General features: G+C 49.5%; 1 protein-coding gene across 1 annotated transcript in view; it reads right to left on the bottom strand.

Moving 5' to 3' along the window:
- MAN1C1 (mannosidase alpha class 1C member 1) overlaps window positions 1–1,182 on the bottom strand; it is a 129,348-nt gene extending 128,166 nt beyond the window's left edge. Inside the window, 1 exon segment of the mRNA XM_033113312.1 lies at window positions 374–1,182. Coding sequence (XP_032969203.1) covers window positions 374–913 — 540 coding nt within the window. The 5' untranslated portion in view covers window positions 914–1,182.
- Between the last annotated feature and the right edge of the window lie 21,372 nt (window positions 1,183–22,554).

The following is a 22,554-nucleotide window of genomic DNA, read 5'->3' as shown; positions in this document are numbered from 1 at the left end:
GCAGAGAGGATGTCCATTCAAGAACCTTACTAGAGACTGCACAAAACTCTTACCAGCAACTCCACAAAGGGAAGGGGTGGAGCCCACCTGGGCTGGGGACTGGACTGGAGAACCAGAGCCTTGGGGTGGGAGGAAAGTTGGTCCAGGGATTCAGCTACCATCTTTCAGAGATGGGGATCATTAACTGAACCCAGGGGTCGGAAAGTGAGCAGGGAGGAGTACAGGTGGGAAGTTTGGGAGGAGAATGGAGAGTGCAGACAGTGCCTGGAGAGCCTAGAGTAGACCAGGGACCAGGAGTTGACTGGGACCAGGGAAGTGGACGGGAGCACAAGAGGGGTGCTTCTTTTCTTTTGGGGGAGAGGAAAGTCCTTACCTCCTTGATTTTCTCCCGCTGGGTTCGAACTAGGCTCTGGGAATCCTCAATCTCATGGGCTCCTGTACCCAGGACCGGGTGGCGGAGGCGGCTCCGGAACGCGTTAAAGTCAAAGCTAAATGAGATACTCCCCTCCTGGGGTCTGAGGGCCGTCCCGCCGCTGCTGCGGGCGGCGGTGGCCTCTTCCCGTGGCCCGGTCGGGTGGGTGCGCCGCAGCCACCCTTTTCTGCGGCGGGTACTCGCTTGGCTGCTGGGGTAGTCCTCGCCGGGGGCTGGTGCAGCGGGGGCTGGGTTGGGGGGTGACTCCTGTTCGCCCGCCAGGGGGTGGCTGGCGACTTCGGCCACTACCTCCAGGCCGGGCTGCTGTGTCCGGGGGGCCAAGAAGAGGCGCTTGAGGCGAGAGGAGTTGGGCAGAAGGAAAAGAGCCCCGAAGCACAGGGTAACGAGGCCCGAGAGGAAGAGAAGGAAGAGGAATTTCTGCGGCAGCCGCAGCCCCCACGGGGAGGCCGGGACGAAGCCCGGCACTTTCCTCATGAGCATCGTGGCCTGGCACGGAGCTGGAGACAGTCAGCTCCGGCCCGGTCCCTGAGGCCTTCGGAGTCCAGGCACTTGTCAGCAGGGGGCTCGACGAGGGGAGGTCGTCGAGGGACGCCGCCCAGGATTGGGGTCCCAGAGAGTTTCGCCGCTTCGGGGACTGCCCCTGAAGGAAGTTCAGGGAGTTTGGAGCGGGTCCTCCCGTGCCCAGGAGGGGGCGCCGCGGCCTCAGCGGGGCCCGGGCGAGCCGGGCGGCACGGCTCGGGGCCCGGGCCCGCAAGGGCCGGCCGCGCGCAGCAGCCTTCCCTCCGGCGGCCGCGCAGCCTTCCTCGCAGCGGCTGGAGCCCGCGGAGCCCGCGCCTTCCCGCGCTGCGGCGGCCGCCGGGGCCGTCACATGCCGTCCGCGGCGCCCCGGCTGTCCGCGCGGAGGGGTGCCCGCAGGCCTTGTCCCAGCGCCGAGCCGCCCTCAGCCCCTCTGCCCAAAGTTTCAGCCTCAGAAGCAGTTTCCAGAGGGGGCTGGTTCTGGGGGCGAGGCGGTGGCGGGGCTGGAGTGTCAGCGGCGCTCTGAGAGCGCGCCGACCTGGCCGGGTTGCGACAGCGCCCGGGCTCGGCTATCAGGACACGTCCACAACTTTGCCCCGCCGCAGAGCGTGCACCGGGCAGAGAAGCAGGCACTTCTGAATCTGCGGGGGTAGGGGCTTCCGGGGCCCCCGTGAGCTGAGGAATGCCAGAGCTCCGGTGCGAAGCCGGACGCCGTCCGCCACCAGCCGCGGCGGCGGGGAGGCTGCAGCTGCGCCCGGGAGTGCGGGCTCCCGCCCAGCCAACTCGGTAGGGCTGCGGGTTCCCGCTGGGATCACCTGTTCCCGGCCCCCGCCGGCTCCACGGAGCGCGCAGCCCCGGCTGCGCCTCCCCCGCTGCAGCTGGCGTCCTCGCAGCGGCCGCTCCAGACGGGCCGCTGCCGCCGCAGGCTGAGCCGCCGCCGCTGCTGCCGAGCCTGCGCCCCACACGCGCGCACACTCGCCCGGCCGCCTCCGCCGCCGTCGCCGCAGCAGCAGCCCGGGCTTTCACTGAGTGAGCCCGCGGCCCCGCCTCCCTCCGGGCCACGCCCTCAGGCCACGCCCACTGCGCGCGCCCCGCGGTCCACCTCGGCAGCGGCGCCGCAGCCAGGCCTCACGTCTGGGGGTAGGGAGTGCGGGGCCTCAGCGAGGGTGGGGCGAGGGGGGGGGGGAAAACGGGACTCCAAGCCACGCCCCCTCCTCAAAAGGCCAGCGCAGCTCACATTTCCCCCCCCATCCCACCAGCACCAATGGTCCAGCTGCGCGGGGTTGGCGAGGGCGGGGGTGGGGAGCGGAGCAAGGTCATTGGCTGCCTTGGAGGGATCCCCGTTGGGCCGTAGTCGCCCATTGGTTAGTACCCAGCGTTCTCTGGACTGGAAGCGACTGAGACCCTTCCAGACCCCGCCCTCACCACTCTGATTGTTGGTCCCCTAGGGGTCGGAGACCCAGCTAGTCTGGAGGGCTACGGCCATCGTTTGGTAACCTCTCACCCCTCAGTACCAGTCCAGGATTGGCAGGGAGCTGGGGACCTGCCCAGGGGGTCCCGCAGCCCCAGGCGCTGCGGTGGTGCTGCTGTGAGGAAGGGGTGATTGGAGACAAGCCAGGGAGCTATGTGTGACCGCGGTTGAGTCGGGTTAAGGCAGTGTGTCGACTGGACCCGCGCAGACCACTTCTCTGCCTTCCTTTTCCCTCAGTGCAAAACCGGGCCAGGGCCCCTGGGTGGGGCAGGGAGAGATGGTATACGCAGCGGTGGGCAAGAAAGGAGAGAGAATACTGGTCGAATGCACTGAAGACCACACACATATGTGGCATGCATACCTAGATGTCTGCGTATGTTTATGTCCACGTGTGTGTCCCTTTGCATAAATACATATGCACTCAAGAGATTGCATGTTGGTGTGTCCTTGCACACATACACTAATTTAGGTGTGGAGACCATGATTATACCAAAGCATATATAGACATATATACGTATTAGTAAATTATTGACATGTGTACCTACACACATACCCACAGATACACAACAGGTAGGTCCAAAAACATGCACATGTACACACTGCCAGGCATATATTTCCAGACACATGAGTCTCGACCTCAAGGCCCTCACACCTTCCTTCTGGGACTTAAATCTCTCTGTGTCTTCCCTTCCTGTTCAACCTAACCCAGGGCAAAGCAACATGGTGCTGTGTGGGTCTTTCATGCAAAACACTTTATAGAGACAAATAACAGCAGAGGGAGAGACAAATTAAGAGGTGTAATAGGCAAGAGGGAAAATATCTGCTTTCAGCTGCAATTTAAAATGAAATGCAGCATTGACGAGACAGAAAATACTGCAGGGAGGCCTTTCCCGACAGAAGAATCAGCCCAGGCAGGCTCTCACCTCGTAAATCTTGCTTCTTCCCTGAGGCCTGCTATGGATGGGCCGTTGGGACTGAGACATCCTTCTACCTCTGGCCAGGCCACTGACAGCATACCCTTCCCTGATATTTAAATACCCTTGACACGTAAATTTCAACTGAAAATAAAAAGCTTGTCTGGATAACAGGTGCAAATATTTTGGTCACTGGATTGAATAGTCCCTTCCAACCCCACAAGTTCTAATTCAGATGTTGCAGTCTCTGAGTTTGATTGGCAGGAGTCAGTTTCCTGGAACTATCAGAGGAAAACATGTGATCCACTTGGGTGAGGGACCCCAAACACCTGTCTTGGCCTCTTTTGATCCCCCACACCCAAGCATCTCCTCACAAGGTCCCACATCCAGAAGGGCAGAACCAGGCAGGAACCCAGCATTTGTTGGTGGCACTCCACATTGTTCCACATTGAAAGTGTAGGGGAATCACTGTTCAGTCCCCTGAGAAAGTAGAACCCAGGAGAGAAGGTGAGGGGAGGCAAGGCTGAGTCTCAGAAGGACATGTCTGTTTGAACTGGCTGCTCACTGCGATGGTAACACCTGGACCAGTCTCAGGTATGCTGGTGAACCAGGGTTGAAAGTGGGGCTGTAGCAGGACTGATACACCCTCCACAGACTCAGGCTACAAAAGCCATACCCCAGAGGGGACAACTCCATTTTAAACCAATGTCATGTTGGTGATTACACGGAGTTAATGACATCACAACCTCTACAATCTCCCTAGTAAGTTCGCTGAGAACTCTGGAGGTCCCCATCCTACCCCATCACCTCTAGCCCCCATAGACCTCACACATACTATGGCTCTTTTCTCACTGGATTTTTAACATTGATATGTTGTCCCACAGCAGACACTGAGTTCCTCACAGCAGGGACCACAGCTTGGTTCACCTCTCTAACTGCCTCAGGTCTTAACTACAATGCTTTGCACATGGACACAGTGTTTGTTGAGTAATGAATGAATAAATGAGTGAGGGGACACCCATTTCACAGATGAAGAAAATAAGGCTCAGGGAAGGGAATAATAATGAACTAACATTTTCTATTGCTTCATTTACTTTTCAGAACGATTTTATGAGGTAGATACTATTAATAGCCTCATTGTACAGATAAGAACACGAACGCTTAGAGAGATTTGGAATAAGTTAACAAGTATCTTCTTCAGTTTAATGCAGAAACTCAAGTGGAACTAGGCACAGAAATGAATAGCCATTAAAAAAATCTATTCTGTCCACAAACATTTATTGAAATTATATGGTAGGTGTCACACTAGTCTTGAGAGGACACAAAGATGAGCAAGACATGGTCCCTGTCATTCTTGATTCATTCATTCATTTAGCGAAGAACTGTTTATTGAATACCTACTGGGTACAGAGGGGCCAGGGATAACAGCCTTAAATGAGGCAGATGTAAATTCTGTCTTTAGGGAGTTTCTTGTCTAAAAGGCAACAGGGACCGATTCAGTCAGTCAGGCAGGGAACCACCAGTCACTGAGCACTCTGCTAACTAAGTGTTTCCCTCCCATCTTATCTGACACTCACAATGGTCCTCTCTGAAGTAGGCCTTGAGATCCCAGTTTAACAGATGAGGAAACTGAGGCTCAGGGGTTTGACATGACTTTTCCAAAGTCACAAGGGAATAATTTGTAAATTTGGGAGAAAATCAGACATATGTAGTCCTAGGACCTATGCTCTTTATGTTAATAATAACTAAGATTATGCCAAGCTCTTATAGAAGCATGTTATAGAAGCTCACTTATTTGATCCTTACAACCACCCAATGAGACAGGTACTATTATTACTGACATTTTACAGAAGAGGAAACTAAAGCACTGAGATGTTAAGGAACTTACCCAATGTCACACAGCTGGGAAGTGGCAGGGCAGGGGATTTGAACCCAGTTGGTCAGACTGCAAAGCCCTTTCAGAGTCTATTGCTCTCCATCTTATAATGCCATGAGAGCAGGTGCTATAGGACATCAGGGCAGGGAAAGAACACTGGCCTCAGGCAAAATTTTCACAGTCTTGTTGAGAAGATTATATGAGCTCATTCAGTCATTAAATAAGTATGTATAAAGCACCTGTTATGTTCCAGGCAATATACTAGGCTTTGGGGGATAAAATGGTGAGCAAAAATAGACACGCTGTTCCCATTGTGGAGCTTACAGTTGCATGGGGAAGAGGAGTTTAAACAAATAAGCAACCCCCAAACAAGTATGCAAGCTGAGATAAGAGAAAGGAAAGAAAGAGAAACACTGCTATAATAACGTAACAATAGACCTGGACCCAGACTCCAGGTTGGGTGAGAAGTGGTCAGGGGAGGCTTCCCCTAAGGATGAGTGGAGTGACCTAAGCAAAGAGGGATAGTCAGAACACCCAGACTGAGGGGACAGGACATGCAAAGGCCCTGAGGTGGAGGGAATATGGTGCTTTTGAGAACAGAGAAGCCAGTATGTCTGAAGTAGAGAGAATGATGAGGAAAACAGGAAATGTCACTGAGTGATTTAGGGTAGGAGTAGGAATGTGTGTAGGGGTCAGTGGGTGGGTGGATTCACATAAACATTTTAGAAAGGCTACTCTAGCTACAGTGTGAAAAACAGAATGGAAGGCAGGAGTGAATGAAGTGGATGTCTTTCAGAGGATATTGCAAGTCTGTGGTGTCTTGGACTGGGGAAACGAAGATGGACAGGACCACAGGATCCAAATCATATTTAGAACCCAAAATCGATAGGACCTGGTGATGGCTCGAAATTGGACGTTGATAGAGGGAGGCGTCTGCAATGAGTCCCAAGTATCTAACTTGCCTGGGGCAGTGGCATTTGTTAAGATGGGAACAGTGAACCAGGCTGTAAGGAGCTTCCTGTCTGCTCCAGAATGAGCTAACCAGTTGGTGCAAAATCCGAATCTCAAATGGTCATTAGTCCCATTTAGAATCGAAGCCGAGAAATAAAAGCCAACTTCGGAGCCAAGAGGTAATCATCAGGCAGCTTCCTTAACAGCCTCCAGACAAATTCAGCGCTGGGCAGGAGAGACATTGATGACTGGTGGCCTGCTGGGTGACAGCATGCCAGGTCAGCCCCCAGATAAATGGTCCTGCGGCTGTCCTAGGCTCATTCCAGCAGGCTGCAGTCAATACCTCACTGTGCAGTGGGGCCAATTTCAGGATTACAGAGCCCAGAACAACTGCCCTCAGACTCTTAAAATGAGATCACGAAACTTTTCTTTCAATTCTTCTTGCCTGAGTCCCCAGCCCTGCACCAGTCAGCTAGGAACAAGAGTTCTCGACTGGCAGCAATTTTGCCCCCAGGAAACATTTGGCAATGTCTAGAGATAATTTTGGTTGTCACAATTGGGGACGAGTGCTACTGGCTTCTAGTGGATAGCGGTCATGGATGTTATTAAACATCTTACAATGCACAGGACAGCCACCCCCCACCCCCAATAAGGAATTGTCCAGCCCCAAATGTCTACAGTGCCAAGAGTGAGAAACCCTGGCATAAAGCCAAGGCTTTGAAGTCAAAGATGCCTGGGTTTGCATTCTGACTTTGCCACACATTGGCTAGTTGATCTTGGGCAACTTGTCTGACCTCTCAGAGCCTCGATTTCTTCATCTGTCAAATGGGGTCAATAGTAATACACACCTCGGAAAGGTGATGTGAGAATTAAATGAGAAAACTGGCTCTAAAGAGCCTGAAGCAAATGTTATGTTCATCCTCCAAGCGAACAGGGTCTGGGTTAGGCTTGTTCTGGTTCTACCTCCCAAACCTAAGTCCACAGTATGCTGGCGAAGGGAAAGCAGAGTGGTAAGAATGAGGACCCTGGAATCACAGTACCAGTTCTGAGTCTGGACTCAATCTCCTACCAGCAGTGAGATATTGGGCAAATTGCTCACCTCTGGAAACCCCAGTTTCCCCATCTGTGAAATGGAGATACTCACAGTACCCACCACATAGGGTGGTTCTGGGGACTAAAGGTAAATGTTTTAGCACCAAGTCCAGTTCACACAGTGAACACTGGGTAAACGTGAGCCAATATTATCAAAGACAAAACAGAATCAGCGCTGCCTCATTTCCTAGAGGCAAGCAAGCTAGACACGTAAACTAAAAACTTTATAACTCAGTTTCCAGGGAAGCTCCAATTTCAAATACCCTGTCCACTGTCCCTATGAGAACGCTCATTTGTCAGACTGTACACATGGATTTTCATTTCAGAAGATAGGGTCGCTGCCTGGATAACAATAACATGCTGTTTATGAAGTCCCACCATGGTAAGCACAGTGCTGAGTAAGGCTCGCGTAAGCCCCTCCTCTCCAGGAGTTTCTAGATCACCCAGCTCAATGGTAGACTGTTGCAGATGTGGAATCTAAGGATCAGACTGTGTAAGTCACTTGCTGTAGAGGTAGAGCAGGCGCTGGATCTCAGTACTTGAGAATTGGAGCGGAGGCCACTTCCACACGCACAGTAAGGGATCGAGGTTCTTTTCACTCCCACAATGCTGGGCTACGTTTACCTCGCTGACGTTGTGAGGATTAAATGCAACAATCCATGTCCATGTCCTAGCAGAGTGCCTGGCTTGTAGCAGGAACTAAATGTTATTATTATTTACGGTGCTGGCACTTTTTAAAGGGCATGTAAAATAAATATGTTTGAATCTCATAAAAATACATTTCCAAAAGCTCACATCAATCCCCATGAAGCTAGAAATAAAATTTATCTTTAAAACGTAAGTAACCCTGGTATCATTTAGTCATCGGGGTCCACTTGCTAATATCAAGGAGTGTCTGGTTGTTTTTGTGTCTGTTTTTTAATATTCATGGGTTATTGAGGCTCCAGTTTCTATGCAGGGTCTCAGAGTCTCTGCCCCTCTGGGGTTAGGATGTTAAGAAGGCCTCAAGACACCAGGCAGGTTTGTTGGGTGAAGACCACAGGGACCAAACAATCATGGGAAGTTCCCTCAAACCACATGCATTATGCCTTTCAAGTGTTTTCTAGAACCAGCTCCTTAAGCCAGAGTGACAAAAGAGCACCGTGGCCACAGCTCTGAATCTCATAGATTTGCATGTGAATCCAAGTCCTGCCTCTTGGTGGCTATGTAACCTTGGGCAAGTCACCTCATCTACTTAAACCTGTCTCTCCGTGGCTATACAAACAGCAGTGAGGATAGTGCTAACCTCAGTATATGTTAAATGTTAGTATTATTAAAAGACATAAAGAATAGCAAGTTTAAGATTTGAGGTTGATCAATGAAAGAGAAGAAAGACAGGTTTGAAAAGGGAATTCCATCAGTTACCTACTTGTCCCAAGTCCCAGTTCTCCACTTGATTAGTTGACTTGGGCACATCATTCACTTCTCTGAGCCAGGTTTGTCATCCATAAAGGGGGCTCATAATATCCTACATGGGATCACCAGTGGGCAGATTAGTGATAAAGCAAAGGAGACCTGTTCACTTTGGCTAGGATCCCTTTCCAGAAAGAATTTTTATCATTTCACAAATATTTACTGAGCCTCAATCATAAAGTTAAAATTTTGTTGCACCCCTATTTCCTATTTTATTCCATTCTACTTTTTCTGTTATCCTATTCTATGTATTTTAAAGAAATAAAAAAGCTGATAGAAACCGAGTTTGTCATTTGCCCTGTTTGCCAACTATTTCTGGATCTCTGCCTTTGGGGCACATGACAGGATTTCTCCACCCCTTTGTGGTTGAGTAGAGCCATGTGACTCATTCTGGCCAATGAACTATGAGCAGAAATGTCCAGTGTCACTTCCAGGCCAGAGCATTTAATTGCCAGTGCCATATCCTCCAGAGTTCTGGCTTTCCCTCTAGCTAGGTGACTGCCAGGGGTTGAGATGGCAGCTGCTCCATCAGCCAGGGTCTCTGTGTGACTATGAGAAGCAGATAAGACATCTTCACTGGCATGGAGCTTAAATGAGAAATTAATATGTGTTGTGTCAAGCCACTGAGACCAATGGGCTTTTAAAAAATTTTTAACTTAAAAAAAAGTTTTCAGGTGAAATTAACTTCAATAATATATTTTATTTAATCCAATATAACCAAAATCTTATCATTTCAATGATTATTTTAAAAATCAGTAATGAGATACATTACATCCTTTTTTACATACCAAGTCTTCATGGCCTCATGTGTTTTTCCATTTTACAGCACATCTCAATTCAGACCAGCCACATTTCAAGTGTGCCAGAAACCCCACGTGGCTGGCGGCTACTGGACTGGACAGCAGAGCTGTAATGGCTAATGACACACTGTTCTCAGGCATTCTGAATAAATAAATCTTTATCTTTTTCCAAAGGATCTTTCGGAAAGGAAATCCCGTGTTTCATAAAATAGGCTGTGGCGAGACTTCAGATCCATTTTTCCTCATTTAGTCTGCAGTGGGGGAATTCTGCTTCCTGCATCACAGCTGGCTGCCCTTTCCCTCCTTTTAGCCAACTCACTCACCTCCACTCTCTCAAAGAAAAAAATGGGGGCCTCTGAAGAGACCCAGGTTGAAAGTAAAGAGAAAAGTATGACTATTTAAAATGTTCCCAGTACCCACAATATTACAGGAGTAGACATTCACTGAACCCCAGGTGGGGGTGGCGGGAACGGCTGATGTACTTTCTTCTCCATAGGATATGAACTGGAGGCTTCAAGATCATGAGGGGTTGGGGGCAGGGGTGGGAGGAAGGTAAGACTAAGTCATTCAAACTTGATCTCATACCCTAGGAAAGATAGAATTCCTTTTGACTTGGGAGGTTGACTTGGGACTTATATATCAAGGATTAAGGGTTGCAGGTAAATCGTATTTTCTTATTAATTTGTTATTATATATGTGTGTTACTGTTAAAATGGGATTATACTGCCCTACTCCTTTGGAAATGTGCTTTTCTTCAATTTACCAGTATATCAAGAGCATTTCCCAGTAAAACTGAATATTCTTCTACCTCATCATTCTCATAGCCAAACAGTATTTTAAACATGGATATACCATGCTTTACTTACCCAATCCACTATCATTGGACATTAAGTTCAGTTCAGATTGTCACTGTATTTGACAGTAGTTTATCACGCTCATAATTCCTTGGGATCCACAGAAGGCTCAGTCAGAGGACACATGCAGACGGTCTGATCACCGCAAGGCGTCCTTCTAGCAAACTGGGGTTTTACCACATATGATGCCAACTTCTGTAGAGGTGAGGAGGGCACAGCCTTCTCCGAGCACTGCTGGGAGAGCTGTGTAAGAAGGAAAGTGTTGGAGACAGAGGGCCGTAGTGGTACCAGGCGTTGCCACTTATTAGCTCTGTGGATGTCCTCTCTGAGCTCAGTGTGCTCATTTGGGAAATGAGGGTAATCATGCTGGCCCCTTGGTATTGCTGTGAAGATTAAATTAGACTGGCTATGAATTCTGACTAAAAAAGGCAGAGCGAGCACATACAAAGCTCTGCTCCCTCCTGACACTCCACTAACATGGAGGCAAAAAGGAATTTTTTTTTTAAAGGCATAAAACCAGAAGGACAATTAGCCCAGGAGAGAAGATAACATTAACAAAATTCGAAAGGCAGAAAAGCAAATCAATGGGTTGTAAACAAGAACCCTGGCCCCTAAACTGCCAATGGGGAAAGCTAGAAGTAAGCTGATTTACACTACAGAACCCCTAAAAGGCTCAGAAATTACCTACAGAGGTCAAGGTGAAGAAGAGCTAAAAACAGGAGAGGGAGTCCCGTCGTTCTCTGCCTTCCCCTGTACCCGGTTACTGCTTCTGGGTAGAAAACCAGGGCCAGGGCCTGAGGACAGGTGTGAGAGAGGCTGCCCCTCCCGTGGACATGCCCAGGCCACTCCATGCCAGGCCACAGGTGTCTGTGGTGGTTGAAGGTGGCAGACACAGAAACACAGCAGAAGCGCTCTCTCCTGTACAGGACCCAGCAGAAAGACCAGCGTGCCATGGCGTGTTTGAGACAATGAGCAAAGGGGACAGAGACAAGGAGGTCTGGTGGGCTGTCTTACGCAGAGCATTTGCTCCAACGGCCCACGTTAAGATGGGGCTCTGAGGCCCAAGAGGACAAGGGCCTTTCCCCAAATTCACATTCTTTAGCCTGCCCTTGCCACCTCCCTAGAACCCGCTCTCTCTGTGCCTCCCCATTCTCAACCAGGCAGACAATGGCCTCGTCCAGATACCTTCTCCTCAGCCCTTGCTCAGACCAATGTAGGGAGCATCCTGCCCAGCCTGTAGCTGGGCCCACGATCCCCAGTTTGGAGCCTCCCACTCCTCAGGGAGGCCGTTCCCCGCCTTCTTGGCATCAGAGCGGCACTCCCTTCCAGGAAATCACTGAATCCTGTTCTCAGAAACTCTTACTAACAATCAACTGTCATATAAAATGCTAGCCTCCCAGAGGCAGATACACTTTCCTGACCATCTGAAAAGAAACAAACTTCTGAAGATCAAAGGATTGTAGTTGTAACAGTGGAAACATAGGCCAAAATGGAGGTGGAAACCTAGGCAGCCCTGGGGCCAATCAGTTGTGATGAGACAGAGGGATTGTAATGGTGTCTCATCAAGTTGGGCAAAGGAGCGTTGCTTAAATCTCACCTGTGGATGGTTGGCCTTCCCCCATTAGGTAATGTTCACTGCTGGGGAAAATAGGGTGCAAGGGGATTCCTGGACCCATCTGCTCACCTAGAGTCAAATGCCTTGTTCAGAGGCAGAGAAGGCTCGCACTCCCATAGGAAAAGGGCCAATGCATTTCAGTGCCATGATTTAGGGAATAAAAATACAGAAGTCCAGTTACATTTGAATTTCAGACAAGCAACCTATAACTTTTACTCTAAGTATGCTCCAAATATTAGGGACATACGTGTACACATACTAACAGATTACTCATTATTTATCTGAAATTCCAGTTTAATGGGGCTTCCTGTTTCATCTGGCAACTCCGCACAGGGTCTGGCAAATAGCACGCATTCTCTGAAGGAGGGATTTGTTTGCACTTTGAACTGGATGTGAAATCAAAATTTTACATTTCACTGGGTCAGAGTGGACTTTTTAGTTACTGAAAGTGAGTTTTAATTATCAAACTGAAACCGTTATTTTGACCAAAAGGAACCAGAAAGTTCATGGATCTGTCTGAAATACCACCAGGAGTCAAGTGTCAGGATGAGGAAACTTTCCCCTTCCCCCATTAATTTTTCTGGCTGACTGAATAATTCAAACAACACACAGCAGATTAACAGGAGAGAATCAAATTTTAGTACGTGCATAGGAATCAAAATAAGCATGAAAATTCCAAAGGCAGTGAGGCTAAATGAGGTGTATCCTCGTATGTCATTCTGGACTAAGGAGGAAGTGGTGGGCTGTCGCGTCCCACACGACGAGGGTTGTGGGGAGCGAGGAGGGCAGCACACGGTTAAGAAAAGACAGTAGCCAGGAATAGAGTTTAAGCAAGGCCAAAGGACAAGCAGCCTCAAGGACTGAACACACATTAGTCCTTAGGTGGGGAAGTTAAGGAGAAAAAGCTTGTCAATCTCAAGATCTGTGAATCCTATACATTATAATAGGAAACAGATTCAAACCAATCACCCTTGCCTGCAGGCAGCAGAACCGTAAGTCTCAGGATGTCTGTACTTCTCCAAAGGACAAAACCTTTATGCATATGAATAGATGGAGAGCACATCACTGAATCACTTCCCTTGCAGGTTTTGGGAAGGAATGCAGCAACCGAGGCAGAGGCTCTCCTTAGCCTGGGGAAGGTGGGGGGCTGTGCCCACCTCTATGAACCCCGTGGGTTCTCCTGTTGGTCCCCACTCGACTGTGCCTGGCTTGAGTTGTTTCCCCCCCACACCCCCGTGGGGAGTCTTACTCGTCATTGGCTGATCAGCCATCTTTCTGGGACCAAACAAGGAGACATAAGGTGCAAACACGAAGGTGAAGCAAAGTCCCTGAAAGGATCCGTCTCACAGACTCTCCTTTCTTTAGGGGCAGGTACATGGGGACAGATGGGTAGGCTACTGCGTGGCAACAGTGGGCAATTCACAGGTAGATGAGAAAGAGCAAACATTTGGTAAACAAATTCTTGCAGGACCACCCAGAAACATGAAACAAAGGGGGATCTAGCTGAACAGATTTTTGCTTGGATTCTCCTTGTCCACCACACTTAATTCACGTGTCCTAATGTGATTATGCTAAGGTTCCCTTCCTGAATCAGGCTTTTCTACCTGAATCTCTTTAGACAGAAAAGGGGCTGGTAAAAAAAAAAAAACACAAACAGAAAAACCTCTTCCTGAGTTTGTCAGGCTTTAATTGTTTTCAGCTCAAAATAATTTGCATGCCCGGGTATCACATTCTGGGGAGACTTGCTTCTGACGGCCACCCCCACCAAGGAAGGGAAACCTGCCCTTGACATACTATGGGGACAGAGCCCCAAAAAGCAGTTTCCAGGCTCTCGGCCTCACATAGAAAGGTGCTGGCTCAGGTAGTAAATGGCCATCAACTGTGATCAAATGGCCAGCAGCTGTGGCTAGTTGGCCGTCAGCTGTAACCAGTGAGCCATTGGCCACGAATATAACTGCTGTGGTTACGCTAGCAGAAAAAAAGGGGGAGCTAGCAAGAAGATGGTGGCTGAGTCTGCAAGTGGCACAGTGAGGGTTGAGAATTGTGTTGCTCCTGGTTCCTGTGTCTCCAACCCAGCTGCCAGTGAGAGTATAGTGGTATGACTCCCCTACCTATGGCTCCGTGGGTGTTCCTTTTTGGCCTAGCCATATCCTGCGTTCTTGTGTGGGGAGCGGGACCAGAGACCCCGCCTGACACCCCGCCTGACACCCCGCCTGACACCCCGCACGACACATACTATGTTTGCAGGCAGAGGAGGGAAACAAGGCCATTTTTTCTTTGCACCTCATCAGTTCCAGCCCATTGAATTCATTCATTCAACAAATATTTATTGAGTGCCTACTGTGCATCAGGCACTGTTCAGTAAACCAGTGGAATCACTAGAGTCATTCTTCTTACTGCCACCATTTGATTAAAGAGGAAAACTGAAGTACAGAGAAGTTTGGTGACTTGCCTACGGTAACACAGCAGGTAGATGGTGGATCTGGGACTAACACCCAATGTATCCGGTACCTGAGCCCTCACTCTTTCCACTGAGTGCCTCTGAGTAATGGGGGCACAGAGAGTAGAAGGCACTAGCCAGGTAGAGCCCACACAGACCATCAGCAGTCCCCCAGCCGTCACTCAGTATTGTAATTTCATCTCCTAAATAGCTCTGATCCATCCGCGAAGCTCCTTTCCAATCACGGTCTTCCCCCACGCCTCATCCCCAACCACCCTTGATTCTTGCCTCCACAACAGCTCTAATCTCCACGCTGGCTCAACTCCCTGACACCCAGTCAGTTCTCCACACAGAAGGCAGGATGATCCGTATGAAATGGAAATGCAATCACCTAAGAAATGCAAACCCTTTGACCTAAAGCTTTTCGACAGCCTCCCACTGCTCTTAGGACAACAGAACCCCTAACCATGGAGGGCCCACCAGGTTCCACAGTGTCTAGCCCCCCCGGACTTCTCCAGTTTCATCTCACCTCCTCTTACTCCCTCTGCTTGTGTCAGTTTATCGGTTATCTATTGCTGCATAACAAACCACCCCACAACTTAGCGCCTTAAAACAACAGCTGTTTTATTCTCTCTCCCCATTCTCAGGCTTGACCAGGCTCAGCTGTGTGGTTCTCCTGGGGCTGCAGTCATCTGGAGGCGTGATTGGGCTGGGCCTCCAAGATGCTCACACACGTCTGGTGGTTGATGCTGGCTGTCACCTGGGAGTTCAACGAGGGCTGTTGGCCGGAGGCCACATATGCCTCTCCATATGGCTTGGGATTCTCACAGCATGCCAACTGGATTTTGAGAGACAGGGTCTCTCTCAGAATGAGAGTGAGCATTCCAGAAGGTAAAAAGCAGAAACTTCCAGCTCTTACTTCAAGGCCAGACCTGCAATTGATTGAGTAGTACTTCTGCCATTTCCTTTTGGTGAAGAAGTCACAGGACCAGCCCAGGTGAAGGGGTAGGGAAAGCTCCATTTTTTGTTGGGAAGAGTTTGTGCCTCTCTTTAATCCACCACAGCCAGTCTCAGCTTCAGATCAAAGAAACCACTCCAGTTCATTTAAGCAGAAAGGAATTTAATATAGGGAAAAGGTGCTTACAACACTGTTGGGAGAGCTGGAGAGGCTGACTCTAGGCTGAGCTTCCAGAAATGACCCCCAGAATAACACTGCGGCCTCTGCCATGATCAAGAAACTGGGGAATCTAGATGCCACCACCACCACTGCTGGCTCCAGGAGTATACTCTGCCCAGAGCCCTGCCAGCAGAGTGGGTGCCCCAAGCTTTTCACCTACAATCACAAAACAAGGGTCTAGATGCTGAGACCATTGCAACAGCTGCTGGAAAACATATCCCTGTGACTCTACTTGCCTGAAAATCAGAGCATGACCTCTGCCTTACAGTGTTAATGTCCATACTATGCCTGATTAATAGAATCCAAATGACATCTGGACACTTGACTTCAGAAGTCTAGTTTCTTAGTGTTTCTAGTACAGGAAAGCATACTACAAAAGATGCTGAGCAAGCCACGCTGCACTATCTCCACAGGCCCTCTCTCAGTCCCTAGTAATTGCTCTGCTTCCTCTGGCCACAGGACCTTTGCACATGTTGTTCCCTTCTGCTCATTATTCTCTTCCCTTTCCTTTTCTCGTTCTCTTCCTTTAGATCCCAGTGCAAGTATCTTCTCTGATCTTCCTAGATTTTATAGCTCCATTTTACAGATGAGGAAACCAAGGCCCAGAAAGGTTAAGCAATTTGCCCAAGAACACACAGCCTGTAAGCAGTACAACTGGAATTTGAACTCAGGCAGCCTGACTCCAGAGCCTGCTCTTAACAGCTACATTGTGTTATGCAAAGATGAGTTCACCTGTGTTAAAAGGCCAGGGGCGGGGCATAAAGCCACCCTGCAAATAAATAAGGATGCCGCTTTAGCAAATCTTGACAAGCCCAGAAAACTCTGAGTGACAGGAGGTGCAGTTAGGTCTCCGGACAAGGTCAGATGCAGTCGAGCTTGGCCCTGGCTCCCAAAGAACATCAAAAGGCTGAGTTTCAAATACAGCTGAGCTAAAGGAGTCCACAGAACCCTGACACTGCTGCCCTCCACTGGGGAGCAGAGAGCAATTTGCACTGTGTATCCGGGGAGAGAAGCATCGCGTGTGTCCCCCAAGAGGGGTTATCAATTTCAGTGGCAAAACCCACAATCACAGGGAACAAAGTATGTTCAGTTCTCATAACTTAGACATAATTTTGTAGGGCAAAGAGAGCTGTTACGGAGAGGGAGCCATCATAAAGGAGGGGCTTGGGGTACAACTGGTGCCCTGCTTTTCCTCCTCTTGGCAGCCAGGGCCCAGTGAAGGGAGCTGAGGAACCCAGGACCATATTGGATTTTTTTTCCTTTAACATAATATTTCCTCAGTCCACAAGCAGTAAATGGGATCCCGTGCCCTCCCTAAGCTAGGTCTGGGAATTCCTAGATAAAAGAATGGTATTCCCGGGCCACCATGACTCAGGTCCCTCTGACGCCAGCAGGTGTTCGGCAAAAGAAAAAGACAAGACCAGGAAACCTGGGTTAGTGAACCTGCTCTGCCACTTACCTGCTGTGTGACCTTGGGCGAGAACCTTCTCCTTGACACTTGCTGTTTGTCCAGGAAATGAGGGCATTGGTTGAGAACAAAGGTTTTGAAGTTTTCTTCCTTAGCAGGAAACGCTTTGTTAAAAAAAAATCTGACATAGCCCTGTGCTCTAGTTGAATAGGGATGTAGTGACTTAGCGATTTGACCACTTACAACCCCTCCCCCTGTGAGGCCCATCTCCTTCGAACCCTGCCATTTGAGAAATCCATGAGTAGTTTGTAGAGGCTGGAGGACTTAGTCTGTGAAAGCAAACATTGCTAATACTGCAACAGGCTCATCCTGCAACCTTGCCTATCCAGACCTCAGCTTTCCCGTGTAGACACGGAACGCTTTGGACGTAGCGGTCTCTGCAGGACCTTCCAGTTTTGACAATGTACATAAAACTCTGCCCTACAAGGTTATAGGAAAATAAAACCTGGAATGGGAGAAGTTAATAAGGGGATGGGTCAGGGACAGCAAGAATAAGGCGATTCTCAGAGATTCCTCTAAAGGACAACACAAGAGGCAGCTCAGGGAGAACCGAAGCTTGTAAGAAGCAATGAACCCTCAAATCAGAACTCAATTAAAGAGGTCATAGCCATGGTTTCTATTTTAGAAAGAATGGGAGCACTAGGGGTCGAGCCACTAAGTGTGGGTTGTAATGTATAAGATAGATGGATGGATGGATGGATGGATGGATGGATGGATGGATGGTAGATAAATAGGTAGACCAGGCAATGGATAGGAATATTCAGGAGACTAGTTGGATAGAAGGAGTCAGTGCATATATTTGGCAGGTGAGAAGATACACAGGTAGATGGACAGGCAGGTGAGCAAGTGGGTAAATGGATTTGTGGGTGTGCAAGCAGACAGGAGAAAAGGTGGGTGGGCATACGGGCAGGCAGGAGATGCCCAGGTGGTTGGATAGCTAGGTAGGTTTTGCAATGCAAGGGGAGGGAGTGGATAAAATTTGATTAATTGGCTTGTTTGGTTTACTTGGCCATCTACCCCGTTTCCTCTTCCATACTTTACTCCCGTGCAGTCAAAGATACCTGAAAGGTTTATAGTGAGTTTCTCAATTGTATCATTGATCGTATACAAAATTATGTTATGCAGTTATTGAAATAATCTTAGAAGGAATCCAGCTTGAAGTAACACTGAATCACATAGCGGGAAAGACACTCCCTTTATATCCTCTTTTAATCTTTCTGATGATTGTGTCAGGGAGAAAGTCCCCTCCGGTTCTGTCCTATCTTTAACACCTTGTTGACACTTGTTAATCTCCCTTTTTAACAACAGAAAGTAGACTTTAGGATCAGAGCCTTAAGCAGGCAATGAAATGTAACATTACTTCATTTTCACTAGGTTTAGTTTTACGTCACTTTGTGTATAGGACACAAATTAGGATAGTGTTAGAGTTTCCCTTTTAAATGAATGTATTTAAGTAAAGTGAGTACATTACACGTGAAACATTAAATGAATAGTATTCATCGCTGGGACAAGAGATGAGGAGATGGCAAAATTCCTGAAGGTGAATGTTTATGCAGAAAAGTTATCTGGTCCGGTCCCTTTCAGGCTTAACGTTTGCTGCAGATCCTTCCGGGGCAGACCCCTGCCCCGCCCACCAGCCCAGTCTCTTCTGCATCTCTTCCCCTCTCCCCACTCTGATCCGGACACATGAAACTTCTGTACATTTTGCCAACTTTCCAGGTTCTCTCTTGCCTTCACGGCTTTGTACCTGTACACCCCTCTGCCCAGAACTCTCTCCTCCTTCCTCTTACTTGGAGAATACCTACTCTGCTCTCAGGTCCTGGTTTAGATCCGGGAAGCCTCCTCTCACCATCCCTGCAGGGTTACACACCTTTCCTCACTGCCTCCAGATCATCCGAAGTGCCTTTGTCACTTCACTTGACCCATGGCCCATGGGAGAGAAACTGCCCCATTCGCTTCCTACATTGCCTATTGGAGGGGAGCTGGTTGGCGACAGGGCCTCTGTCCAGTTCACCCCTTAGTTATTCATCTGTCAGTTTTACTGAATATCTGCGTAAGTGCCAGGCGCTGTCCTAGAAGACACAGCAGTATACGAGACAGAGGTCTGTCTTCATTCCAGAGGGGGAGCTGGACAAAAATAAAATAAAATACATATGTACAATTTCAGGTGTTAGTAAGTCCTTTCAATAAATTAAAACAGAGTCTGAAACTTTAAAAAAAAATTTTTTTTATTGGGGAAGGAGAACAGGGCTTTATTGGGGAACAGTGTGTACTTCCAGGACTTTTTTCCCAAGTCTAGTTGTTGTCCTTTCAGTCTTAGTTGTGGAGGGTGCCGTTCAGCTCCAGGTTCAGTTGCCATTGCTAGTTGCAGGGGGCACAGCCCACCATCCCTAAGGGAGTTGAACCGGCAACCTTGTGGTTGAGAGAATGCGCTCCAACCAACTGAGCCATCTGGGAGCTCAGCGGCAGCTCAGCTCAAGGTGCCGTGTTCAATCTTAGTTGCAGGGGGCACTGCCCACCATCCCTTGCAGGACTGGAAGAGTTGAACCGGCAACCTTGTGGTTGAGAGCCCACTGGCCCAGGTGGGAATCGAACTGGCAGCCTTCGGAATTAGGAGCATGGAGCTCCAACTGCCTGAGCCACAGAGCCGGCCCCAGAAACATTTTTTAAAAGATAGGCAGTGACGGGACATTGGCTCTGTTTCGACTGGGATCAGAAAAGGCAGAAAAGGAGGTGAGGTTTGTACCGAGACCTGAAGAAAGGGAGGGGAAGAGGGACAATGGAGACAGCAAGAGGGACATTCCTGAGCTACAAACATGCTTGGCGGCTTGGTGAGTTTAAGGAAATTCTAAGGGGCTGGAGCAGGGTGAGTTTGCAGGCAGCAGAAAGCCTGGGCTGTGGCCTCCCAGCGCTGGAGTTCAGGCGGGAGGCTCCCCTAGGGCAGAGAGTGTGCTCTGAGCAAACAGGAGGGAGGCCTTCCTTGCTTGCCTGTTCCCCGAGCCCTGCCTGAGAGACCAACACCGTTTGCGGAGGTGCTTCCTGTTGACATTTACCTTGGCTGATGTTTACTCATCAGGTCTATTAATAGCCTTTTACTTTTTTTTTCCTGGCCCTTCCTAAGGAATAACTTCTAGAAGAAGCATTTCTCTCCATGTATCCCCTGCTATGTCCAATGCTTCGGGTTTGTAAATTGCCTTCCCGTCCCTTATCTCCTGACCTATTCATTTATTTATTTAGCACACATACAATTGATGAGCAAGGAATAAGACACGCTCAGCTCCTACCCTCAGGAAGCATACAAGTCTGGAGAGCCCTGGATGCTCTCCCCCAACCGCCCCTTGGCTATCTTAGCCGAGAGCTGGTTTGGCTGGTCCTGGCCAGTCTGTGGGGGACAGTGGATATCAGCTTTGGCAGATATCAGTGTTCCTGAGTCCTGAGACTCTTCAAGGCTCATCTTGAGTCCTCAAGGTACAGCCCTGAGTCTTAGCAAGCATACTCCCTAGTGTCACTCACACCCAGACATGCCTCAATATATTTCTTGTTACTTAGAGAAATGACATGTCCTCTCTCTTAGGCCAGCAGTGTGGGGTAGGTCCTTTCTCCTGGTGCTTGCTGCATGGCTGAGGCAGGCGCCTCTCTGCTGGAGCACTGGCCATGTTGAAGACATGCTTGCCAGGCTGAGCGCCCATGCTGAGGACGGTAAGAGTTCAGGGGACTGAGGACACGCTACTACTTCTCTGCCTCTGGGGTCCCCCCACCCCACCCCAGGGCTCTCTCTCTGCACTATGTGGAGCTGGGCTGGGTGTCCACGCCCCCCCCCCCCTTGCATGACAATTCTTGTGGAAGTAGAAATAAGGAAGTACCCTAAATGATTGGGTGTTACAAAAGAGATGACCAAGTGCCATGGGAATAATCTAGGACTTAGACTGGGGCTGTCACAGGCTAGGTACTCTGGAGGCAGAATCTGAGATGGAGATCAGCATACAGATGTTTTTTTTAGGGAGTGTTCTGAGATCAACAGCTGTAGAGGGAGGAGCAGGAAGCCAAATGGGGGGAGAGGGGAGACCCCAATGCAGGCCCAGTGACAGCCTCAGCTGACTCTATGGCAGTTCTGGAGCTAGAAGAGCCCTTCAGAGTCGTCCTGAATTGGTTGGAAATGGATGGGTCTTTGATTCTCCACCGCATCCGCAGTCCCTGATCAGTCACTGAAGATGGGCAGCCCTGAATGCGGAGATAGCTGAGGGCAAAGGCTGTCTGCAGACAGCCCTCCAGACCCGGGGCGCCAAGTCTTCCACTGAAGGGTGATCTGGGTGACACATCTTACGTCCACCACGAGGAGCTTCAGGAAGACTTCCTGGAGGCAGGGGCATTTTGCCCTGGGAATGCAGGGGTAGGCAGGGAAAGACTAGTCAAAGGGGACAGTCTATAAGAAGACCTAAAGGCAAGATGGACAAAGGTACTCTCAAGGGCTACATGACCCAAGAGGAAAGCTGGTGGATCCATTTGAAGATGAAGAGACAACCTCAATGAGGCAATGGACTCATTCAAAATCAGCTTCCAGTAAATGATGGAGCGCAGATGAGAACCGTAACTGTGGACTCTGATTCAGTCCCTCCACACCCTATGCCCAATCTGGATACCAGTCATTGGTCCCTCTTTCCTCTTCTGAGACGATTTTTGTCTTCCATTTCCCCCTCTGTGCCTTTGTGCACAGTTTCCACAGCTCTGCGTGATGAAACACTAACATTCTTTCTACTTCCAGCACACATCCTGCCATTTGAAGGGATCCTGGGCTCCCACTAGGTTGGGTTTCAGGTCAAGGTTGGTTTGTTGTTTGGAAATTAGAGGTCAGTGTGTGGCCATGGTCACAGTTCAGCCAAGGACTGAGGTCAGGGCTGATTTAGGGCTGGATCGTGACTGAATTTCTGCCCAGAGTCAAAGTTTAGTTGGGGGCTAGGTTTAGAGCTTAATCTACAGTAAGGGCTCAGCCTGGAATCAGGGTCAAAGAACAATCTAGAAAAAAGATCAGGGCTCCGTTTTAGAACACGGCCAGGGCTCCTCCTGGAACCACCATCAGGACTCAGTCTGGGACTATGAACAGGATTTGGAATGGAGCTGGGAGCAAGGATCAGTCTGGTCTCAGCCTGAAACCACAGGTATGATTTAGCCTTAGGCTGGGGCTCAGCGATGTGAATCTGTGTAATGTGGGGTCTCTGGTCCCGCTCCCCGCATAAGAACACAGGACATGGTGAGGCCAAAAGGAACACCCACGGAGCCAGGGATTGGGGGTGCATACCACTATAGTCTTGCTGGCGGCTGGGTTGGAGATACAGGAAGCAGGCTCCACACAATGCGCAATCTGCCGTCTGCTTCCCTGCCAACCAACCCACCAACCAACCGCCAACCAACCCCCTAGCATAGCCATGGCAGTTATATTAGTGGCTAATGGCTAACTGGTAACAGCTGATGGCCAACCAGCCACAGCGGATGGTCAT

The sequence above is a fragment of the Rhinolophus ferrumequinum genome, chromosome 9 (genome assembly GCF_004115265.2).
Source record: "Rhinolophus ferrumequinum isolate MPI-CBG mRhiFer1 chromosome 9, mRhiFer1_v1.p, whole genome shotgun sequence".
NCBI classification, from domain to species: domain Eukaryota; kingdom Metazoa; phylum Chordata; class Mammalia; order Chiroptera; family Rhinolophidae; genus Rhinolophus; species Rhinolophus ferrumequinum.
Note: the sequence above shows the minus strand (reverse complement) of the source record. Positions and strands in the feature narration are given on the sequence as shown.